The 23,213-nt window shown below is 43.8% G+C and overlaps 1 protein-coding gene across 2 annotated transcripts in view; it reads left to right on the forward strand.

Moving 5' to 3' along the window:
* Window positions 1-23,213, forward strand: part of LOC141211277 (pinopsin-like) — a 320,801-nt gene that overhangs the window by 161,433 nt on the left and 136,155 nt on the right. For both annotated transcript variants that reach the window (XM_073664808.1, XM_073664809.1), the window contains one exon: window positions 8,040-8,508. In XM_073664808.1, coding sequence (XP_073520909.1) covers window positions 8,142-8,508 — 367 coding nt within the window. In that variant the 5' untranslated portion in view covers window positions 8,040-8,141. The remainder of the gene's footprint in view (window positions 1-8,039; window positions 8,509-23,213) is intronic.

Consider the following 23,213-nt stretch of genomic DNA (forward strand, 5'->3'; position numbering starts at 1 on the left):
AATTGCCTCCAGAAGTCACAAAATTAGTAAACTGAGTCCAATTGTGTGGAATTTATTCTCAGTATAACTACTGCTGTTCTGTGAAGACCTTAAAGGTTTGATTGAGATCATTAGGGATCAAGTGCATCATGAAAACCAAGGAACACACCAGACAGGTCAGGGATAAAGTTGTGGAGAAGAGTAAAACAGGGTTAGGTTATTTAAAAAAAAAATAGCCCAAGCTCTGAAAATCCTGCCGAGCACTATTCAATCCATTATCAAAAAATCGACAGAGTATGACATAACTGTAAACATGCCAAGACATGGATATCCACCTAAACTGACATCCTAAGTAAGGAGAGCACTGATTACAGAAAAAGACAAGAGGCCCATGGTCACGCTAGAGGAGCTTCAGAGATCCACAGCTCAGGTGGGAAAATCTGTCCACAGGACAACTGTTAGTAGTATAGTCCTCAAATATGACCTTTCTGGAAGAGTGGACATAAGAAAGCTATTTTTGAAAGCAAGCCACAAGAAGTCCCATTTGAAATTTGTAAACAGCCATGTAGGAGACACAGTTAGCATGTGGAAGAAGGTGCTCTGGTCAGATGAGACCAAAGTAGAACTTTTTGTGATAAATGCAAAACACTATGTGTGTCGGAAAACTAACACTGCACATCATCCTGAAAACACCAACCCCACCATCAAACATAATAGTGGTACCAACTTCATGTAGTGGGGATGCTTTTCTTCAGCAGCGATAGGGAAGCTGGTCAGAGTTGATGAGAAGATGGATAAAGCTAAATACAGGGCAATCCTGGAGGAAAAACTGCAAGTGGCTGCAAAAGACTTGAGACTGGGGCATAGGTTCACCTTTCAGCAGAACAACAACCCTAAACATACTGTACTGCCAGAGCTACAATGGAATGGTTTAGATCAAAGCATATTCATGTGCTTGAATGGCTCAGTCAAAGTCCAGACCTAAATTCCATTGAGAATCTGTGTCAAGATTTGAAAATGGCTGTACACAGATTCCTCCATCCAATCTCACTGAGCTAGAGCTAGTTTGCAAAGAAGAATGGGCAAAAATTTCAGCCTCTAGATGTGCAAAGCTGGTAGAGACATACCCCAAAAGACCTGCAGCAGTAATTTTAGTGAAAGGTGGTCCTACAAAGTATTGACTCAGGGAGATGAATACATATGCACATCACAATATTCAGATTTAGATTTTTTAAATATTTAGAAAACCATGTATAATTTCATTTACACTTCACCAATACTTTGTGTTAGTATATCACATAAGATTTTAACAAAACACACTTAATATTTGGGTGTAACGTGAAAAAATATGGAAATGTTCACAGGTTATGAATACTTTTTCAAAGCTCTCTATATTACATAGTCATCATTTGTTATGGCAGCAGCTGGGCTGGCCATTTAGTTGTCGCTGACAATCTCTGACAGCAGCATTTAAATGCAATGGTTGCCAGTGCATGCTTGAACCTGCTTCTATTGCCTCCACTTGACACGATTGCGATGCACCAATGAGTTATCATGACAACTGAGGGTCTGCTGAAGGACCCCTTGCTGCTATCATGCTACTGGTACATGTGGGTCATGATTTTTACTATGCACTGTAATACAATTATATTGCAGTATATTGTATGAGCAATCGATCGCAGGTTCAATTCCCCCAAAGGATATTAAAAAATACCTTTTTGTTTTATTTTTTTTTAAAGTTTTTAAAAATAAAATTAAAAAACATTCAAATCTGAATCTCCCTACCTTTTTCGCCATTATAAATAATGAAAGAGAAAAAACTAAACATATTTGGTATTGCTGATTCCATAAAATTCTGTTCAAGATGTAAAATTAATTAGCCAGATAGGTAAATGTTTTTTTGAAAGAATATAAATTAGAAACAACAGAATTGCGTTTTTTGGTCTCCAGTCCACACCTATAAATTCAGTAATAAGTGATTAAAACTTCATATTTAAAATGGTATCAATAAAACCATCAGCTCACCATGTAAAAAAACAAAACGACTCACACATCTCCACTGCAGGGAAAAATAAAAATGTTACGCCTTGGAACATGACGACTCAAACCAAATTTTTTTACAAACATCTATAAAAATATATTAATTTATCTGATCGGTAAAGGCCATACAGATAAAAAAAATTAAAACTACACAATTGTGTTTTTTCGGTGACCACAACTCCCTAAAAAATTCAATGAAAGCATATTGAAACATTGCCTTTACCCCAAAATTGATATCAGTAACCGTATTAACTTGCTATGAAAGAAAGCTAAACCTCACACATCTCTATTGAAGGAAAAATTTAAAGAAAAGGGTACAGGTTTTAGAAAATGGTGAACAAACCAATTTTTTTTTAAATACTTGAGAATTTTTTTCAGTTACCTAAATAAAAGTAAATCTATGTACAGTTATATGAAAAAGTTTGGGCACCCCTATTAATCTTAAGCTTAATGTTTTATAAAAATTGGTGTTTTTGCAACAGCTATTTCAGTTTGATATATGTAATAACTGTTGGACACAGTAATGTTTCTGCCTTGAAAAGAGGTTTATTGTACTAACAGAAAATGTGCAATCTGCATTCAAACAAAATTTGACAGGTGCATAAGTATGGGCACCTCACCAGAAAAGTGACATTAATATTTAGTAGATCCTCCTTTTGCAAAAATAACAGCCTCTAGTCGCTTCCTGTAGCTTTTAATGATTTCCTGGATCCTCGATGAAGGTATTTTTGACCATTCCTCTTTACAAAACAATTCCATTTCAGTTAAGTTTGATGGTCACCGAGCATGGACAGCCCTCTTCAAGTGATCCCACAGATGTTCAATGATATTCAGGTCTGGGGACTGGGATGGCCATTCCAGAACATTGTAATTGTTCCTCTGCATGAATGCCTGAGTAGATTTGGAGCGGTGTTTTGGATCATTGTCTTGCTGAAAGATTCATCCCCTGCATAACTTCAACTTTGTCACTGATTCTTGAACATTATTGTCAAGAATCTGCTGATACTGAGTGGAATCCATGCGTCCCTCAACTTTAACAAGATTCCCGGTGCCGGCTTTGGCCACACAGCCCCAAAGCATGATGGAACCTCCACCAAATTTTACTGTGGGTAGCAAGTGTTTTTCTTGGAAAGCTGTGTTTTTTTGCCGCCATGCATAACGCCTTTTTGTATGACCAAGCAACTCAATCTTGGTTTCATCAGTCCACAGGACCTTCTTCCAAAAAGAAATTGGCTTCTCCAAATGTGCTTTTGCATACCTCAGCCAACTCTGTTTGTGGCGTGCTTGCAGAAACGGCTTCTTTCACATCACTCTCCCATACAGCTTCTCCTTGTGCAAAGTGCGTTGTATAGTTGACCGATGCACAGTGACACCATCTGCAGCAAGTTGATGCTGCAGCTCTCTGGAGGTGGTCTGAGGATTGTCCTTGACTGATCTCACCATTCTTCTTCTCTGCCTTTCTGATGTTTTTCTTGGCCTGCCACTTCTGGCCTTAACAAGAACTGTCCCTGTGTTCTTCCATTTCCTTACTATCTTCCTCACAGTGGAAACTGACAGGTTAAATCTCTGAGACAGCTTTTTGTATCCTTCCCCTGAACAACTATGTTGAATAATCTTTGTTTTCATATCATTTGACAGTTGTTTTGAGGAGCCCATGATGCCACTCTTCACAGGAGATTCAAACAGGAGAACGACTTGCAAGTGGTCACATTAAGTAGCTTTTCTCATGATTGCATACACCTGGCTATGAAGTTCAAAGCTCAATGAGGTTACAAAACCAAAAAAAGTGCTTTAGTAAGTCAGTAAAAAGTAGGTAGGAGTATTTAAAACAAGAAAATGATAAGGGTGCCCATACTTATGTACCTGTCAAATTTTGTTTGAATGCAGATTGCACATTTTCTGTTAGTACAATAAACCTCATTTCAAGGCAGAAACATTACTGTGTCCAACAGTTATTACATATATCAAACTGAAATAGCTGTTGCAAAAACTCCAATTTTTATAAAACATTAAGCTTAAGATTAATAGGGGTGCCCAAACTTGTTCATATAACTGTAAATTTGGTATTGGTGTAATCATACTGACCCGGGGAAACATGTTTCTAGGCCATGTTTACTATACAATTAATATTGTAAAAACAAAATCCAAAAAACAATGGCAGAAATGTGTTTTTTCACCACTTGAAATTTTTTACCTTTCCAGTACTTTACATGATCAAAACACTGGAGCAATTTAAAAATACAACTTTAAAAAAAAAAAAATAAGCTCTATTTTGGCTACATCAACAGGAAAATCAAAAATTAGAAGAAAAAAATTAAAACGTAGATCCAAAAATTGGCTGTGGTGGCAAGGAGTTAAAGCAAAACTGGCATTTCAGGTGATCTTGCAGAAGAAGATCTGTGTCTGCCTCTATCTATCTCTCTAGATCTTCCCTCCCCACCATCTCCTCCATAGACTTTTATGAGTAACACCAGTCAACAGGATTTCTTTAAGAGTTTTTGCAATATGTTTCTTTACCTTATTTTGCTTCCTTCTCTATCAAACACTTTACTACAGTGCTGTTTCAATGCCCAGATTATGTTTCTTTAGAAGTTCCTTTCAACTGCTGCTTGGCAAGATCCGTGCACAATGCATACAGTGCCTTGCAAAGTATTCACCCCCTTGGTTTAAATATTTTTGTAATCCGATTTGCTTGTGATGCATCAACAATAAACAGTCTAAGTTGGTGAAGTGAGAAAAATATAGGCATAAATTAAATTTATGGGGTCACATAACTAAAAAATTGGCATGTGCATATGTATTCACCCTTTTTGCTATGAAGCCCCTAAAAATTTCTGATGCAAACAATTCCCTTCATAAGTCACATGTTTAGTGAAAGTAAGTAAGGCTCTACAAAGTACTGACTTTAGGGGATTGAATAGTTATGCACACTGAAGTTTCAGTTATTTTGACCTATTTGTCGTTTGCTTCACAATAAAAAGAAAACCATGTTCACAGTTGTAGGCATGTTCTTTACATGAACTAATGCAAACCCTCAAAAAAACCTGTGAAATTCCAGGTTGTGAGGCAGCAAAACACAAAAAATGCCAAGGGGGTGAATACTTTCGCAAGCCACTGTATAATACAAATTAGGAGTGGAAGGAATGCTTAAAGAGGTAATAGGAACTTTTTTGCGTGTTCTAAGTTCTGTAAGTCTGTCTGTTACAAATGACAGATGAATTTCATAACTAAATATAAATCTTCCTATTTGTACAGCAGAGCCAGAGACCAATATGAGTAAGAGTTTGGTTTGTTTGGTGTGTGCAGACTGCTTGAGCTGGAGGCCATCAATAATATTAAAAGGAATAGTGATATATTTGATATATGATTTGGTTATGGAGCATGTGAACACGGAAATCAAACAGATGGTAATATCTCAGTAATTATTATTCGGAGAAAGGAAACGCTCCATGTATGTTTGCAGATGGTGAGCTTTACCAATCCAAACCTTTGATGTATCTTCCTTATTTAATTAAAGCTTTGGAACATTTTAAGTTAGTATCAAGACTGCAAATAGAAAATCTGAAATAGAGTTTGGTAATGTGAAGAATAGTTTGCAGATGCTTTTAGAAATTAAATTTGGATTTACGGTTAGGATTTTTTAAATTTTATTTTATACATTGCGGTAAAAATAACTAATTATTACTATTATTTATTATTATAGTGCCATTTATTCCATGACGCTTTACATGTGAAAAGAGGTATACATAGCAAAAACAAGTACAATAATCTTGAACAAAACTTGACAGTGACTGGTACAGGAGGAGAAAGGACCCTGCCCGCGAGGGTTCACAATATACAAGGGATGGGTGAGGATACAGTGGGTAAGGGTAGGGCTGGTCGTGGAGCGGTATGGTGGAGCGATGGTTAATGCAGGTTGTAGGCTTGTTGGAAGAGGTGGGTCTTCAGGTTCCTTTTGAAGGTTTCCATGGTAGGCGAGAGTCTGATATGTTGGGGTAGAGAGTCCTAGAGTAGGGGGGATGCACAGGAGAAATCTTGTATACGATTGTGGGAGGAGGAGATAAGAGGGGAGTAAAAATGGAGATCTTGTGAGGATCGGAGGTTGTGTGCAGGTAAGTACTAAGAGACTAGGTCACAGATGTATGGAGGAGACAGGTTGTGAATGGCTTTGTATGCCATGGTTAAGGTTTTGAACTGGAGTCTCTATAATAACTACTATAACTTAACAAATTGTACATATGGAGCTTCATATGTTTAAGAAATTGAAAAAAGATTATTTTGTGTCTTTGCATATATGTGTAAATTATTGCAATACGGTTTTGAAAGAATTGATGTACTACATAAAGAGTGGAAAAAGTGGAAAGAGTGGAGAGTGGAAAAAACAGAAACATGATGCTTTTGCATTCTTAAAAAAGAGGATTCTTTGTCCTGGACTTGTTAAATTTTATTATAGGGCAGCTCAGTTGGCTGACATTAAAGAGGACCAGTCACCAGGTTAAAAGTGACCAGTTTTGCTCTATAATTTAGAAGTATTACTTGGAAAATTGACTTGTTATGTTAACTGATATATTTATTTATTATTTTGGTAGGCATGCATGGCCCATTTACTGAAAGAGTACTGGGAGACACATTTTATTCCGGAGCACTATGTTCTGAAAGCCTTTAAAAACTGATGGCTAATTCTTAGGAAAAGCCATCAAAACTAGGTCTGTGGAGTCTGCTGGCACCAAAGCTGTAAGAAGAAACTGCGGCATGCATCATTATTGTTTACATTTTTTTTATAGTACAGAAAAGCTTTGATTCTGCACTTAAAAATGCTACTGTGTTTTTTTTCAGGGTGTGCATAGAAATTTATAGAGGAAAAAAAATTAAGATTTGAGAGTCCCCAGTGGTTGATACCTTTTAATGGCTAACTGAAAAGATGGTAACAAATTGCAAGCTTTCGAGACTACTAGGGTCTCTTCAACAGGCATAGATCTTCTGGAGCTTCAACGTATATTATTAATATTACATGACTGCAATTGTGCAACTAGGCTGTGGTTCATGCTGCCCATGGTTTGGCCAGCATGGATTGCCTTAAATGTTCCCTTTAAGGTAAACTTGGTTACATCTATAACTCTTTGTCTGTTGTAAGCATAACAAACTAATTTCAGAACTTGTTCACATTACAAATGTTGCTGAATTAGAGTGTGTCACTTTTACAAACAAACTTGCATGTTCATCAATGCTGCCATCAGCTATTGACTTATTTGCTGATCAACCCTTTGTCTGCTGTAAGCATAATAAACTACGGTGCATTTTTTAAATCTATGTGTCAATTTATCTTGCGTGTACGCTGAGGTGTATGTGTGTAATTTCCCCGTAGAATTGCATTAGACGCAAAAAATATGCATTTTTAGTACTTTTCAGTGCAGAAAACTAAAAATGTATGTGACCCAAACATGACTGTATCAATAAAGCCAAATACCAAGAAGTATCAAAAATAGAGCAGCTTTATTTAAAATATGGCAAAAATAGAAGCTGGCACGTTTAGTCGGGCTGCACTGTGGGAATGAAGAGCTTTGGGATTCCAAAGCGTTTTTTATTAATACCAAATACGTTTATTTAAAATATCACATATAAAATATAATCAAAAACCATAGTTTCAAAAAACAATAAAAGCACAATGAAAAAAGACAAGTGATCTGATTTACATAAAAGGTGCAGAAATGCTGCAGAAAATCTTCAACATCAAAAAACTCACCAAATACTCAATGTAGGAACAAAGCCTAAACCTCCTATGTTGTTATACTTTACAATATATAACTTAACACACCGCTATCTTCATCTACAATTTGTAAGCTCTCTGTAATTATTTATGAAATATGAAAATTTGTTTTTTTCTAATTTCACTCATAGAAGAATACATCATCTTAAATTTGTGTACTGAAATTTCACCAGAATATACAGTAATCCGAAAATAAATAGTTTGATTTCAAAGTAACTTTACTAATTGTTGCATTTATTTCCCCTTTTTTTAGGTGACGGATTATCAAGAATTAATTAAACTATAGGTGAACAGAAGAAACATTCCTAACCATCCTAGCTTATGGAGGCTCAGACCGCTATTAATCATATCTGCAATGATGTCTGACATAAACACAAACTGGACATCGAATATCAGTTATGAAACCTCTTTGTCGTATTTTGATAACGATGAGTCACAATCCCAAGCTCCTGTGATGTCTAGGACAGGACACACAGTGGTAGCTGTTTTTCTTGGATTTATCCTTGTCTTTGGTTTCCTTAATAATTTCATAGTGTTAGTTCTTTTCTGCAAGTTCAAAACCCTAAGAACTCCGGTTAATATGATGTTATTAAATATAAGCATCAGTGATATGCTAGTCTGCATATCTGGCACAACATTGAGCTTTACCTCCAGTATTCAAGGTCAATGGATCGGTGGAGAATATGGCTGTCAATGGTATGGCTTTGTCAATTCCTGTTTTGGTAAGTAAATTGTGGATATATTATCTGAGAGTCAGATGAGACTCTCTTCACATTACATTTGTCATATACACTGGAACCCATTGACCCCACATGTTTTTTGGCCTAGGTTTAGGCAGTATCTTCTTTTCTATTATACTGCCGATTCAGCAGTTGAGGGTTTTTTTTTAAATGACTTTCCCTTTTTTGTCTGTGATATTCCTCGTCCTGTTTTTGTGCCAAATTCTTCAAAATGGTGCACGCTGCTTAGTAAAATTTGCCCAAAATTAAGGATGATCTTTATTTGTCTTTTCATTTTTCGTGTCTTTTTAGAGCAAAAAAATTGTGTGATCCTTTAAAATGTCCCATACCTCATCAGAATCTGAAATCCTGGCCTAGCATGAAGAGGCTGGGAATTCAGTGCTCATGGTAGTTTTAAAAAGAATGGTGTGAAATGGATGGGGGGATGGTGAGGAGCATAGGGGCCAGAGAGGTGAGCAGTAAAGTGAATAAAAGTATTTTTGTTATTTTTTTACCGTGTTTTTCAGACTATAAGACGCACCGGACCATAAGACGCACCTAGGTTTTAGAGGAGGAAAATAAAAAAATAAAAATTTAAGCAAAAAATGTGGTCATGATGCACTTTTAAGGGGGAGGGGGTCTTCTGCTGACACTGGTATAGGGGTAATGTCCCCCAATTCTGACAATATCCCCCATCCTGGTATATATGCCGCCCCCCTTTCTTTTATATGTGGTCCCCATCCCCATCCTGGTATGCCTGGCATCCCTCCATCCTGGTATGCATGGCACCCCTCATCCTTATCCTGGTATGCATGGCACCCATCATCACTGTCCTGGTATGCATGGCACCCCTCATCCCTGTCCTGGTATGCATGGCACCCCTCATCCCTGTCCTGGTATGCATGGCACTCCTAATCCCTGTCCTTGTATGCATGGCACCCCTAATCCCTGTCCTGGTATGCATGGCATCCCTCATCCCTGTCCTGGTATGCATGGCACCCCTCATCCCTGTCCTGGTATGCAGGCACCCCTCATCCCTATCCTGGTATGCATGTGTGACACCCTGCTGCGCATGGAGCCACAGATCCTGGAGGGGTGCATTTCAGGTTTTCTCCACAAGAGGCCCTCAGAGCATACACACAGCTCCACCTTCCACCTCAGACCACCAGAGGGAGCCTGATAAGGCTATAAATAGGATGGTGTGTATAGCCTAGTGAGGGCCCTAGTAGGCCGAAGGCTAGAGGAGTGAGTAGCATTGGGGGCAGAGGAGCTTTACCAGCTCACCCCAGAAACCATATCCCGGACACTGTGTCCGAGTCTGCAGGGATTCTTTATACCCAGCAGAAGACAACCAGAACCCCTGGCGAACTACAGGTCCCAGGAATACCAAACGCTGACTGTTATACCAGGGTCAGGAGTTACCGAGGCCCCATATACCAGGGAGTGTGTACTCCAACAGAAGGCCCTACCACAGGATCAGCCGGTGCAGAACAGAGACTAAGTTAGGCCTAGCTCCAGGCAGGCCAGAGACTAACACTAAGCGGCGAAGAAGCAGGAGGCCCTACACCTGCTCACTGGGGCGAGTCCTGCAGTGCACCCCTCACCCTACAGTGCTCCGGACGGTACCTGCATTCCCACCAGTAAAAGGTACAGAAGAAAACCGTGTGTGTGTGTCCCCTGTTCTTCCTTGGACCCGGCTGGGTCACCGCCATATCGTGCACCTCGTCAAACATCACTGCCCTGAGGCCTAGCTCCACCTGTGGGGAGCTACACCATCAAAGCTGCCGTAACACTGGCCTCAGTGGACTGCCGTAGCACTGGTGATCCTCACCAGACACCACAGGTGGCGTCACGAACTTTGACATTTTATTTTCCCCTTTTTTTTTAAGAGAGACCCCAGGGTACGGGCCCGGGAGCCGACCACCGCGACGTCCCACCAGGACCAGGCATTAAGGCCCGGGCGCCGAGTAGTCCCCATCCCCTGGGTGCCACACATGGCACCCATCATCCATATCCTGGTATGCATGGCACCCCTAATCCCTGTCCTGGTATGCATGGCACCCCTAATCCCTGTCCTAGTATGCATGGTCCCCCTAATCCCTGTCCTGGTATGCATGGCACCCCTAATCCCTGTCCTGGTATGCATGGCACCCCTAATCCCTGTCCTAGTATGCATGGTCCCCCTAATCCCCATCAGGCTGCACATTAAAAAAAAAATAAACACTCCTACTCACCTTTCTTCTCTCCTCCAGCGCTGTGTCCGGACTGCCTGCACTGATCTCTCCATGTGAGCCGCGCATGACGTCACTGCCATGTGTGGCTCACAAGGAGAGATCAGCTGCCGGAAGTCACTGCTCCCCACGCCGGGTCTGTGTGCGCGGGGAGCAGTGACTTCACTCTCCTTCATAGCAGGCACACAGCGGAGCCGCGCTGCGGCTGCTGCCTGCTATCTCCTGTGCCCGTTCATTAAAGGGCATGAATATTCACCCTCTCCCCACGCTCATGGGCGTGGAGAGAGGTTGAATATTCATGCCCTTTAACAGCGGGCACAGGAGATAGCCGTCAGCAGCAGCAGCCGCAGCGTGGCTACACTGTATACCGCTATTAAGGAGCATGAATATTCAGTGCTCCCCACGCCCCATGGGCATGGGGAGCAGTGAATATTCATTTTCTTTAGCAGCGGGAACAGTGTAGGCTGCTGTAGGCGGCTGCTGCCTCCTGTTCCCCGCTCCTCCACCGATACCGCTCCCCCCACACCACACATAAATATACACCCCCCCCCCCAACATTTGGACCATAAGACGCACCCCCCATTTTCCTCCAAAATTTTGGAGGAAAAAAGTGTGTCTTATGGTCCGAAAAATACGGTACATCAGTGTTCCCCAACTCCAGTCCTCAAGAGTCACTAATAGATCATATTTTCAGGATTTCCTTGCCCAGGTAATGGAATTATCACCTGCGCAATATTAAGGAAATCCTGAAAACGTGCTGTTGGTGGCTCTTGAGGACTGGAGTTGGGAAACATTGGTTTACATATTACGTTAATTATTAGATTATTTATTATTAGTGATGAGCTCAGTACTGCTTGTTATTCGTTCAAGCATTACTGTATTCGAGATACTCGTTACTCATACTAGTATCCAGGTACTCGTCGCCATGCTCAATTCCCCTCCCAGCACTTTTTGCGACTGTTTTTCAGCCAATAAACATGGGTGGATTGCCTGACGATCACGGTTATGCCATAGCCATCTTTGCTACTGGCATTACTGTGATTGGCTGGCCGCATCGCGTCGAGTCTATATAAGACCTGGTGTCGCCATGTTGGGTGCAGTGCATCTAGAGATAACGTAGGGAGAGATACTATTGGAGAAGGGACAGTGTTTCTGCATTCCAGTACCTGCTGGTGCAAGATTAAACAAACAGCCCTTTTCAGGGCTAATTCACAATACCGCTGTTAGCTGTAAATAGCGCAGGCTTAGCTGCTGGAATAGGGCTAGAATATTACAGGCATTTAAGCAGGGTTCATTGCGTTACAGTACCTGCTGTTGCAACCTTAAAACAACAGTCTTTTTCAGGGCTAATCCAAATAGCTTCTTTTCTCAAATAATACAGTTCTGAGCTGCAATTAGTGTAGGAACATTTTATGGAGAAGAGAGAGTGTATTAGAAGTACCTATTCAGGGATTATGGCCTTACAGTCCTCTGTGCTGGTACATCACAGCATAAAGTCCTTTCAGTTCAAATTTTAATTCATTCTATTCTCAAATAATGCTGTTCTGAGCTGCAATTAGTGTAGGAACATTTTATGGAGAAGAGAAAGTGTATTAGAAGTACCTATTCAGGGATTATGGCCTTACAGTCCTTTGTGCTGGTACGTCACAGCATGAAGTCCTTTCAGGGCAAATTTTAATTGATTCTATTCTGACATACGGTAATACTGTTCTGAGCTGCAATTAGTGTAGGCAAAGTTTATGGAAAAGGGAGAGTGTCATTGAGGTATCTATTCAGGGATTATTATTACCTTACAGTCCTTCGTGCTGCAACCTAAAACCAACGGTCCTTATCGGGGTTACATGTATTGTATTCTATTCCCTATTACTACCGATGTTATCTTCATTTAGTGTAGGGATAGGTGCTGGAGAGGTATAGTCTTGGATTATAGGAGGAGGACACGAAAAATAATAAACCATGAAATGTATACCCTTGTTGGGGTGGGAAGCAAAAAAAAGCAAGCTAACCCTTGGCCTGGGAACTTGCCGTGTGTGGGTGCTCTGGGGAACACTTGTCTGTCTTCTCCTTCTAGCCACCCCACTGCCTCTGATACCCTATAAAAATTATTAACCATAGAAAGGATGACACCACAGCTACAGAGGCGACCATCTGATAGCCCTGCTCGACTACTCATCTCTACTGAAGACCCTTTCAGCTTTTTGAGAGTTAGATAGAGAACATCATGTTTGAAAACAGCTGCACCCCAACAGTTTGAGAAGCAGTCTTAGAAGAGTCAATACCCTGAGACCACAGGGGGCGCGTAGCCCCTCACTTTGTCACTGAGGATGATTTCATTCTCCAGGGATTACTCCGGAGTGGTTGTTGTGGTAGGATGGGGGTCTGGACAGCTGTTGTCATCCTATTAGATAGATAAGAATTAATGTATATGTGTGTATGCTTTAGTAAAGATGGAGTGAATGCTTAGCCTAAGAGGTGGAGGAGGAGGGCTATTTTTTTTTTCTTTTTAATTTTGACTGATATACAAGTCATTATACAGGAAATAATGTTTCTTAACGTTTTTTCGTATAAAATCCATTTTATGTTCGGTTTTGTATGTTTTATTTTCAGTCCGTAAAAGTGGCGTAATGCTCTGACAACATTGTTCCCAGACCGCCTGGAAGGGTCTGCCGGAAAAATGCTCGAGTTTCCCATTGACTTCCATTATACTTGTTACTTGAGACGGCACTCGAGCAGTATGTTGTGTTCGATACAAGTAACGAGCACCCGAGCATTTTAGTGCTCGCTCATCACTAATTGTTATTTTTTATTGGAGATCAGTGGATCAGGAAAAATTCAACTTCACCTCTTCACGTGAATATTCCCAGGATATTGGATTTGCATATACTGTCTTTTTCGCTTTGTAAGACAAACTTTTTATCTCCTCAAAGTAAGGGGAAAAACTCTGTGCGTCTTACCAAGCAAATACATGAAATAGATGTACTATCACTCATCGCGGCCCAGGGGAAGCTTGCAGTGGACAGGCTGCATGGCAGGCGGTCATGTCAAGTGGCAGGAGATCAATCATAGTGGTGGGAGTGGTGGGAGGTGAATCATGGTTGCAAGAGGTGAATCGTGACAGCGGGAGAGGCGTGCTGTGGATCGTGGCGGCGGGAGGTCCATAATGGCGGCCTGAGTGGCGCGCTGTGGATCATGGCGGCAGACGACAGGCAGTCACAGGGCCACTATTGATCCTCCATTTACTGCAGCTGGAAACCATCTTTAAGGCAGGGGAGAGCGATTCTCCTCCCCTCTGCAGGGCTGGATTCTGATTGGTTGAGGGAACTGCTGCTGAGCTGCCTCCACCAATCAGTGATCCCTTGTATAAAAGGTCTTGTCGGCCTTAATAAAGATCTACGGCTTCTAAACTAGGTGAGCAGAGACACTGAAGGGGAGGTGCAATATAACTACAACCCCCATCATCCTTCAGAATTTTATATAGTACCAATGGATGTATTCTGAAGGATGATGGGGATTGTAGTCTTATTTAAAGAAGTTGGCCACAACTTTTTATTATGCCCCCAATGTATCCCCCCGGGGTCCATAACTATATTTGTAAAAACCGTCTGTTGCAGGTTCTGCCTGTGAGCGGCGCTATCGGTGGCCGCTCACAGGCATCACGTGACCCCGCGCTGACGTCACGACAAGTGAGACGTGACTCAGTGCTGGGGTCCCCGCGGTGGCTGCTGGGTTGTGGGTGGGGTTAACCGTGCGCTTTACCAATGAATGGGGAGAGGCAGAGCGTGCGGTGGATGCAGGGGGTGACGCGTAATGTGACTACCACCCTCAGCATCCTCAAGAATACACTCATATATACAGTAGGTGGGTGTATTCCTAAGGATGAGGGGGTGATAGTCAAACAGGGACTGTACTGTACGGTAATTGGGCAAAATCTTTACTGTATTTAAATATAACAATAACCCAAGTCATCCTTAAGAATTCATCCAGACCGTGCAGTACATACGGTAGATGTATTCTGAAGGATGATGGGGGCTGTAGTCACATTTAATATACCGTAAACACTGCCCAAGCACTGTATCCTCCACAACAGTGTCATCCACAGATCCCCCATAACATTGTGTCATCCACAGATCCCCATAACAATGTGTCATGCACAGATCCCCCATAACAGAGTGTCATCCACAGAGCCCTCATAACAGTGAATCATCCACAGATCCCCATAACAGTGCATCATCCACAGATCCCCCAAAATAGTGCATCATCCACAGATCCCTCATAACAGTGTGTCATCCACAGATCCCTCATAACAGTGTGTCATCCACAGATCCCACATAGTGTGTCATCCACTGATCACCCATAATAGTGCATCATCCACACATCCCTCATAACAGTGAGTAATACACAGATCCCCCATAACAGTGCATCATCCACAGATCCCCATAATAATGTGTCATCCACAGATCCCTCATAACAGTGTGTCATCCAGAGATCCCCCATAACAGTGCATGATCCACAGATCCCCCATAACAGTGCATGATCCACAGATCCCCATAAGAATGTCATCCACAGATCCTTCATAACAGTGTGTCATCCACAAATCCTTCATAACAGTGTGTCATCCAGAGATGCCACATTACAGTGCGTCATGAACAGATCCCCCGTAACAGTACATCATCCACAGATCCCTCATAACACTGCATCATCCACAGATCCCTCATAACAGTGTGTCATCCACAGATCCCACATAACAGTGCATCATCCACAGATCCCCCATAAAAGTGCATCATCCACAGATCCCCATAAGAATGTGTCATCCACAGATCCTTCATAACAGTGTGTCATCCACAGATCCCACATAACAGTGCATCATCCACAGATCCCTCATAACAGTGTGTCATCCACAGATCCCACATAACAGTGCATCATCCACAGATCCCCCATAACAGTGTGTCATCCACAGGTCCCTCATAACAGTGTGTCATCCACAGATCCCCCATAACATTGGGTCATCCACAGGTCCCTCATAACAGTGTCTCATCCATAGGTCCCTCATAACAGTGTGTCATCCACAGGTCACTCATAACAGTGTGTCATCGACAGATATTTTTTTTCTTATTTTTCTCCTCTAAAACCTAGGTGGGTCTTATAATCATGTGCGTCTTATAAAACGAAAAATACGGTAAGTTATTCTCCGCAAATTTAATGTTCCTTATTATGCTTTGGCGTCTCTACAGACCTCAGAGCATACTAAACATAATATGTAAAAAATAAAGAAAAAATCTGCATACTCACCTTACCTCTCACTCTCTGGCCCCTCCACTCCTCACCGTCATCTGTCAGGTCCTCGCCACATCTTCTAATCGCGACCGCTTGACCTGAAATCCCTGGGACTCTCACACTATGCCTGGACTTCTGGCTATGATGGAGGGGTCTGCACATGGGATTGGTGGGTTCTGAATAAGCGAGTGGAAGGTTACAACATTATGACGTCATGACATGCACCTTGGTCTTATGCATGCATGTACAGAATCCTCCCAGACCTCATTAGCTGTATCTCACGCATAGCTGTACATACAGGTGTAGAGCAGGCAAGAAAGCTTGTAAAAGGACTTCAACATGACGTTTCAAGGATGGAGCGAGACTGCCATCTACTGGCCAGATACAGTCAAGCGGAACCAAAATATGCAAGGGAGGTTGCAGGGAGAGCAGGTTCAGACGCTGGACCCGATCAGGTGACTTTCAGGAAGGAGTTCCAGGAGATAAGAGGCCAGCGCGCCAAACCTGAGGGGTCTTTGGCGCCAAGCAGCAGAAAGGAGCAGACGTGCTCCCTGCGTCCTGAGAAACCCCGCGTGACAGGCCAAATCCAGAGGCCTGAGAGGTGCTCCAGCCGGGCACCGGTAAAAGAGCTCCGGATCCTTCACAGTTGTGACCCGAGTGCTGTGCCTACTGAGGGGACTAGGAACCTGATTGCGGTGCCGAGTGAGTTCGCGGAACCCGACGTCGCCCGCCGACAGACGAGGCCTGGACCCACCTATCCAAGGCTCGAGAGACTGCCTCCCACGGCCAAGCAGAGAGGAGTTGAGAGACGGTTGCCCCAGGAAAGTCACGCCAGCGGAAGCAGAGGAGCTGCATACGTGAGCAGGGCCGTCACTTCCACTGTTCACCCACGGTACCGGGGACAATTGGGTTTATGTACTCAGGTTGGGAAGGGAACGGTTGGGGCTAAAGTAGCACAACGTGATCTAATTGAATTTATCCGGAAGAGACTCACGGCCTAGCGGGAATAACCGGTGACCCCCACTAGGGCCAAATGCACATTTAAAGAACTTGCGTGGTGTCTCCCATGACTGAGGGCATCACCTTACTTTAAGAGACTGCGCCATACTCTAAGAGACTGCGCCTTACTTTGAGAAATTTCGTATTTTGCTGATATTTCAAACCACTGTTCATTAACCTTGTTGCTAATCCCTTGTTTCAGAATACCTGTTGTATAAAACTGTTTACAATCATCTCTGACTGTTCTCGCCTTGTGTCTCTGTGCGTTGCATTCCGGCACCTGCATTACATTTGGCGTAGTCGGCAGGATGCAACATTCAGACGCAGAGATGGCGGATCAGTCTGTGGCTGGGTCCGGCCGTAGCCATATACCCCTGGGGGCTATGCTCAGCCATCTTCCCAAGTTTACAGGGGATAGCATGTCACTGTGGGACTGGGCAGAAAGACTGAGAAGTATGCTACGTATGTATCCCCTTGACCCTCTAGCCCAGGTGGAGCTGGCCCTCCTAACCCTTGATGGAGAGGCCCGACTGACTGTGATGTACCGCCCACCTGGGGACCGTGACACCGTGGATAAAGTGCTAAAAATTCTAGAGGACATGCACGGTGACACTACAGATTTGGGACACTTGCGCTTACGGTTGTTTCAGCGGGTCCAAGGGGAAAATGAGACAGTAAATCAGTATGTTAATGCATTACAGGAAGTGACGGCCCATATCACTAAGAAAACTCGAGATGGGAACCGAGGACTGGGACCATTGGATGAGGTGTTGCGTGACCAACTGATTGCTGGCTTGAAAGACCCTTCCCTGAGGCTGATCCTGAAGGAGCGGCTGCGATTGAGCCCTGATATGGGCATCCTGGAGGTAGGGGCTGAAGCTAGAGTCCTGGAGAGAGAAGTTCCTGTTCTCAAAGCCACAGTTAGAAGTCATGAGGCAATTGCTCCTGGATTCACCAACCAAGAGCCTGATTGGGTACGGGAAATACGTCAGGAAATTCGAGACATTCGGGGTGAGCTGAATGCTATTAGGAAGACTCCTACTGCCCCCTTGCCGATGGACCGTACTGCTCAATGCGGACGGAGACCAGAACGAGAAAGACGTTCCTATCCGGCCCCAGCACGACATGTACCCGACCTATCGGCAGAACGAGGACCGGAGTGCTGGACCTGCGGAGGTAGGGGGCATATCTTCAAAGACTGTCCCAACCGAGAAAGGAGGAGGAGGGGACAGCCTTTAAACTAAAATGCCCCACGGTTGTGGAGCATACCATGGGGTCTCGAGCTTCAGAGAGTAGAAGAGGGAGCTCTGAAGACATTGTCTCCGAGAGGCCCATTATCTGGGCTGAATTCAATGGACAGCGGATCCGCTGTTTGATGGACACCGGGTCTCAAGTGACCACTATGCCTGAGACGTACTTCCAAAGTCACTTTCCTGAAGTCGCTCCTTCCTGCTGGGAACCCACTGTCAAACTGGGCGCGTTAGAACAACGGTGGGTCACAAGGATGTCCAAATTCCAGTATAAAATCGCCTATCGGTCCAAGGCCCTGAACACACATGCAGATACCCTGTCCCGGGTCACTCAGGCGGAGCCAAAGAAGGACATAGATGAGGAGCTCGAAGGCGACGAGATCCCGGATTTCAGCCAGTTCGGTGCTGCTGTGGTCGACGCCAAAGAGACCAGAGAGGAGCAGAGGCCCACTCAGATTCTGGGCCGTTCAAAAGATGAATGGATACATCTGCAGCAATCCGACCCGGAGCTAGCAAAGTTGAGAGAATGGGTCGCCCTTAATCAGAGACCCGACCAGGAAACCAGAGCCGCTTCACTTCCAACTACCCTACAAATCCTAGGCCAGTGGGAGAGGCTCCTCCTGAAGGACGGCTTGCTATGCCGAAGAATCCAGCTGCCTCGAGAGTTTGATGTTACCTGGCAAGTGGTAGTTCCAGGAGTGCTAGTAACACAGCTAGCCCAAGAAGCTCATAGAAGAGGTGCTCACTTCGGAGTAGAAAAGACCTTCTGGTGGTTGCAACGGCTGGTGTATTGGCCTCAACTGCGGAAAGAAGTCGAGGGGGTCTGCCGAACATGTCGCCAGTGTGAGTTGAACAAACCCCCGGAGCAAAGAGCTCCCATTAAGACCATCCGAACTTCTGCCCCCTTGGAAGTCTTGATGATTGACTACCTGATGGTAGGAACTTCATACAACGGTTATGGACACTGTTTAGTCATGACTAATCACTTCACCAAGTTCGCAGTAGTGACGCCCACTAAAGACCAGACGGCAGAAGCCGCGGCCAAGGCCATCTGTCAAGATTTCATCCGGATTTATGGGTGCCCGAAGCGAATACATTCTGACCAGGGAGCCTGCTTCCAAGGACGAGTGATGGATAAGCTATACCGCATCTATGAGATCGACCGTTCCCGGACAACGCCCTACCACCCTCAAGGGAACGGTGCATGCGAGAGCTTTAACCGAGCCCTGCTGCAAATGTTGCGAACACTGGAAGTGGACAAAAAGATGAAGTGGCCCGAATTTGAGTCCGAGCTGGTGTGGATGTATAATAATCAAGTTCATGCAACCACCGGCTACACCCCCTACATGTTGCTGTTTGGAAGAAGTGGCCGAGAAATCACCGAACTGGAGCTAGACTCAGAAGACCCCAGCCTGGGCAGAAGCCCAAGTACCTGGATTCGAGAACACCAGCGTCGACTCCATACCGTGAGAAGATTGGTTGCTCAGAAGTTTCAGGAAGTAGAGCATGCAGTTAGGCCCCTGACCACAGGTGGATAGCTTCAGCCAGGAGACCGAGTGCTGGTGAGGGCTAAACGATTTGGGAGTAAGCTGGACCATCGTTGGGAGGCAATACCATATCGGGTGGTGAAGAAGGTTCACCCAGACAACCCCCGTCTACGAGGTTGCGACCTTGCTCCTCTGAAGCAGAAGTCTGTAACGGAGTTGGGCCCTCAGACGTGTTGGCGGAAGTGCCACATACAGGAACCTTGGGAGATGAAGAAGGATGGGCCACAATGCGATTGGGCCCATCAGAACCGTTGGTTCCACTCAGAATGAGTCGGGAAATGATTTGCAATCCCCAGTAGTTGATTCCTCGGATCTCCCGGAGTCTCCTCCGCAAGAAGAGCCCCGCAGAACTGAGCGGGCTAATGCCGGAATTGCTCCTAACCGGTATGCTCAGGAAGAGTTTATCTGGTCTCGAATCCAACAGAAAACGCAGTAGTGTGCCCAACTCCTGTCTGAGCTTGCACTGCCTGGAAGGAGACATCAATTCTGCGAGAAGTCCACTCGCCCGAGGACTGGCGAGCAAAAAGGAGGGAGGAATGTAGAACAGGCAAGAAAGCTTGTAAAAGGACTTCAACATGACGTTTCAAGGATGGAGCGAGACTGCCATCTACTGGCCAGATACAGTCAAGCGGAACCAAAATATGCAAGGGAGGTTGCAGGGAGAGCAGGTTCAGATTCTGGACCCGATCAGGTGACTTCCAGGAAGGAGTTCCAGGAGATAAGAGGCCAGCGCGCCAAACCTGAGGGGTCTTTGGCGCCAAGCAGCAGAAAGGAGCAGACGTGCTCCCTGCGTCCTGAGAAACCCCGCGTGACAGGCCAAATCCAGAGGCCTGAGAGGTGCTCCAGCCAGGCACCGGTAAAAGAGCTCCGGATCCCTTACAGTTGTGACCCGAGTGCTGTGCCTGCTGAGGGGACTAGGAACCTGATCGCGGTGCTGAGTGAGTTCACGGAACCCGACGTCGCCCGCCGACAGACGAGGCCTGGACCCCCCTATCCAAGGCTCGAGAGACTGCCTCCCACGGCCAAGCAGAGAGGAGTTGAGAGACGGTTGCCCCAGGAAAGTCACGCCAGCGGAAGCAGAGGAGCTGCATACGTGAGCAGGGCCGTCACTTCCACTGTTCACCCACGGTACCGGGGACAATTGGGTTTATGTACTCAGGTTGGGAGGGGAACGGTTGGGGCTAAAGTAGCACAACATGATCTAATTAAATTTATCCGGAAGAGACTCACGGCCTAGCGAGAATAACCGGTGACCCCCGCTAGGGCCAAATGCACAGTTAAAGAACTTGCGTGGTGTCTCCCATGATTGAGGGCATCACCTTACTTTAAGAGACTGCGCCTTACTCTAAGAAACTGCGCCTTACTTTGAGAAATTTCGTATTTTGCTGATATTTCAAACCACTGTTCATTACCCTTGTTGCTAATCCCTTGTTTCAGAATACCTGTTGTATAAAACTGTTTACAATCATCTCTGACTGTTCTCGCCTTGTGTCTCTGTGCGTTGCATTCCGGCACCTGCATTACACAGGTACATGATGGGAATAGATGAATTCATGACAAGCCTAGCTGAGGCAGGGTAACATCACTATATACTATGCATGCAGCTTCAGTTCTGTGTGTACATCCACCAGCTTGTAGCCTGGACTTTATCACCTTCTTTTATAGTCTTTGACAGTTTCTGTCAATTGACTCTTTACTTCAGCTGTCATAAAATGGCACATAACTCTGCTGTACTGACTATACAGGGAGTAAAGGAAGAAAGTAAGGTCACTCCAGGTTAGTTTTTTATAAATAAAAACTAAACTGCTATGTTGAAAAAAATATCATTTGCCATCTGTAAACTGAAATCTACCTAAGGAAACCACAATTAAACATATGACACATTCCCTTTAAGGCGTCTGATGAGCCTGATTGCCTTCTCTTACCGCTCTTCTACCTTCACAGACATGTGTCTTTGATCAGATAAGCAATTAATTTAATTGAATCAGCTCCAATCCTCACAAATTAGAGCAATGAAAGTCAGCCTACTTTAGGAACTTTTTGAAATAGCACATGCCATTTTTTGCCGTTAGATATTTACAGAAGTGTGAGAGAATGAAAGTATAAATTGCCCTACTGATTCTAGTCTCACCTTCTTTAATTGCCCAGGGATTTTTTTCATTATATTTCTTGACTTAAATCATTGTACAGTCTCTCACAGTATCACTCACACTATCCTAGCTTTTTACTTCTTTTTTTTTTTTCGTGTTTGTTCCTTTCATACTGGGTACTTATAGTGTTTGTAGGAATTTTCACCTAAAGATGAACGATCTTTTTCATTGGTTGCATCTTTGATCAACAGATGCTCTCATCACTCTCGCATAGTGAACATGTCAAACCTTTTGATAGGTTTAAATCTCTAAATCTCTCCTGTTTGTGTAATGCCATTGATGCACTACTCTGCCATAGGTCACACACATGTGGTGTGCGGATATTACTACTTCACTAAGGCAGGAACAAAAGTAAAAGAAAATGTAGTTTGTGACGCCAGGGTGCACTGTATTAACTTCTGTTTCCTGGTGTGATGATATGTTGTGCACCCGATAGAAAAACAGATAGACGGATAGGCTATTGGTAAACTTTACTTCTTGAAAACAAACACTGGTAAATCCAGACAGATGATTCAGCAGAGTTTATATTTCAATGCAGCAAGCAGTTACTTTCCAGTATGGTAATGCAGATACATAAGGTGCAGTGATTCCTGAGTCCTAGCTTCTGCTTATCTGCACAGTCCTTATCACACAGCTGATTGCAGCTGAGACTGTGGGCTCTCACACACCAGAGATCGGAGTTTCCATACCTGTTCCCCAGCTTATCGCAGGTAAGACCAGACACCACACCATGTCTCCTCCTCTCTCCTTCTCCCTGAGCACACACTGAAGTAAGCTCAGAACCTTGGCATATCTCATACCATGTGACCTTATTGCCATATATGGAAAGCAGGGCTAAATCATTAACTCTTAGTAATCTAATATCAAAACACAATAAGTACATCACTCTCTGCATATATAAACCATTCTTTGTTTCATTGTAGCTATTTGGTAAATTCTAAAAAGTTCAATATTTTTCTCAATAAAGTACACTCTGCACCCCATCTTGACTGAAAAAAAACAGAAATGTAGGAATTTTTGCAAATTTATTAAAAAAGAAAAACTGAAATATCACATGATCATAAGTATTCAGACCCTTTGCTCAGTATTGAGTAGAAGCACCCTTTTGAGCTAGTACAGCCATGAGTTTTCTTGGGAATGATGCAAGAAGTTTTTCACACCTGGATTTGGGGATCCTCTGCCATTCTTCCTTGCAGATCCTCTCCAGTTCCGTCAGGTTGGATGGTGAACGTTGGTGGACAGCCATTTTCAGGTCTC

Source organism: Phyllobates terribilis, unplaced genomic scaffold (assembly GCF_046119375.1).
Source record: "Phyllobates terribilis strain yellow unplaced genomic scaffold, ASM4611937v1 Scaffold_2__4_contigs__length_985480577, whole genome shotgun sequence".
NCBI classification, from domain to species: domain Eukaryota; kingdom Metazoa; phylum Chordata; class Amphibia; order Anura; family Dendrobatidae; genus Phyllobates; species Phyllobates terribilis.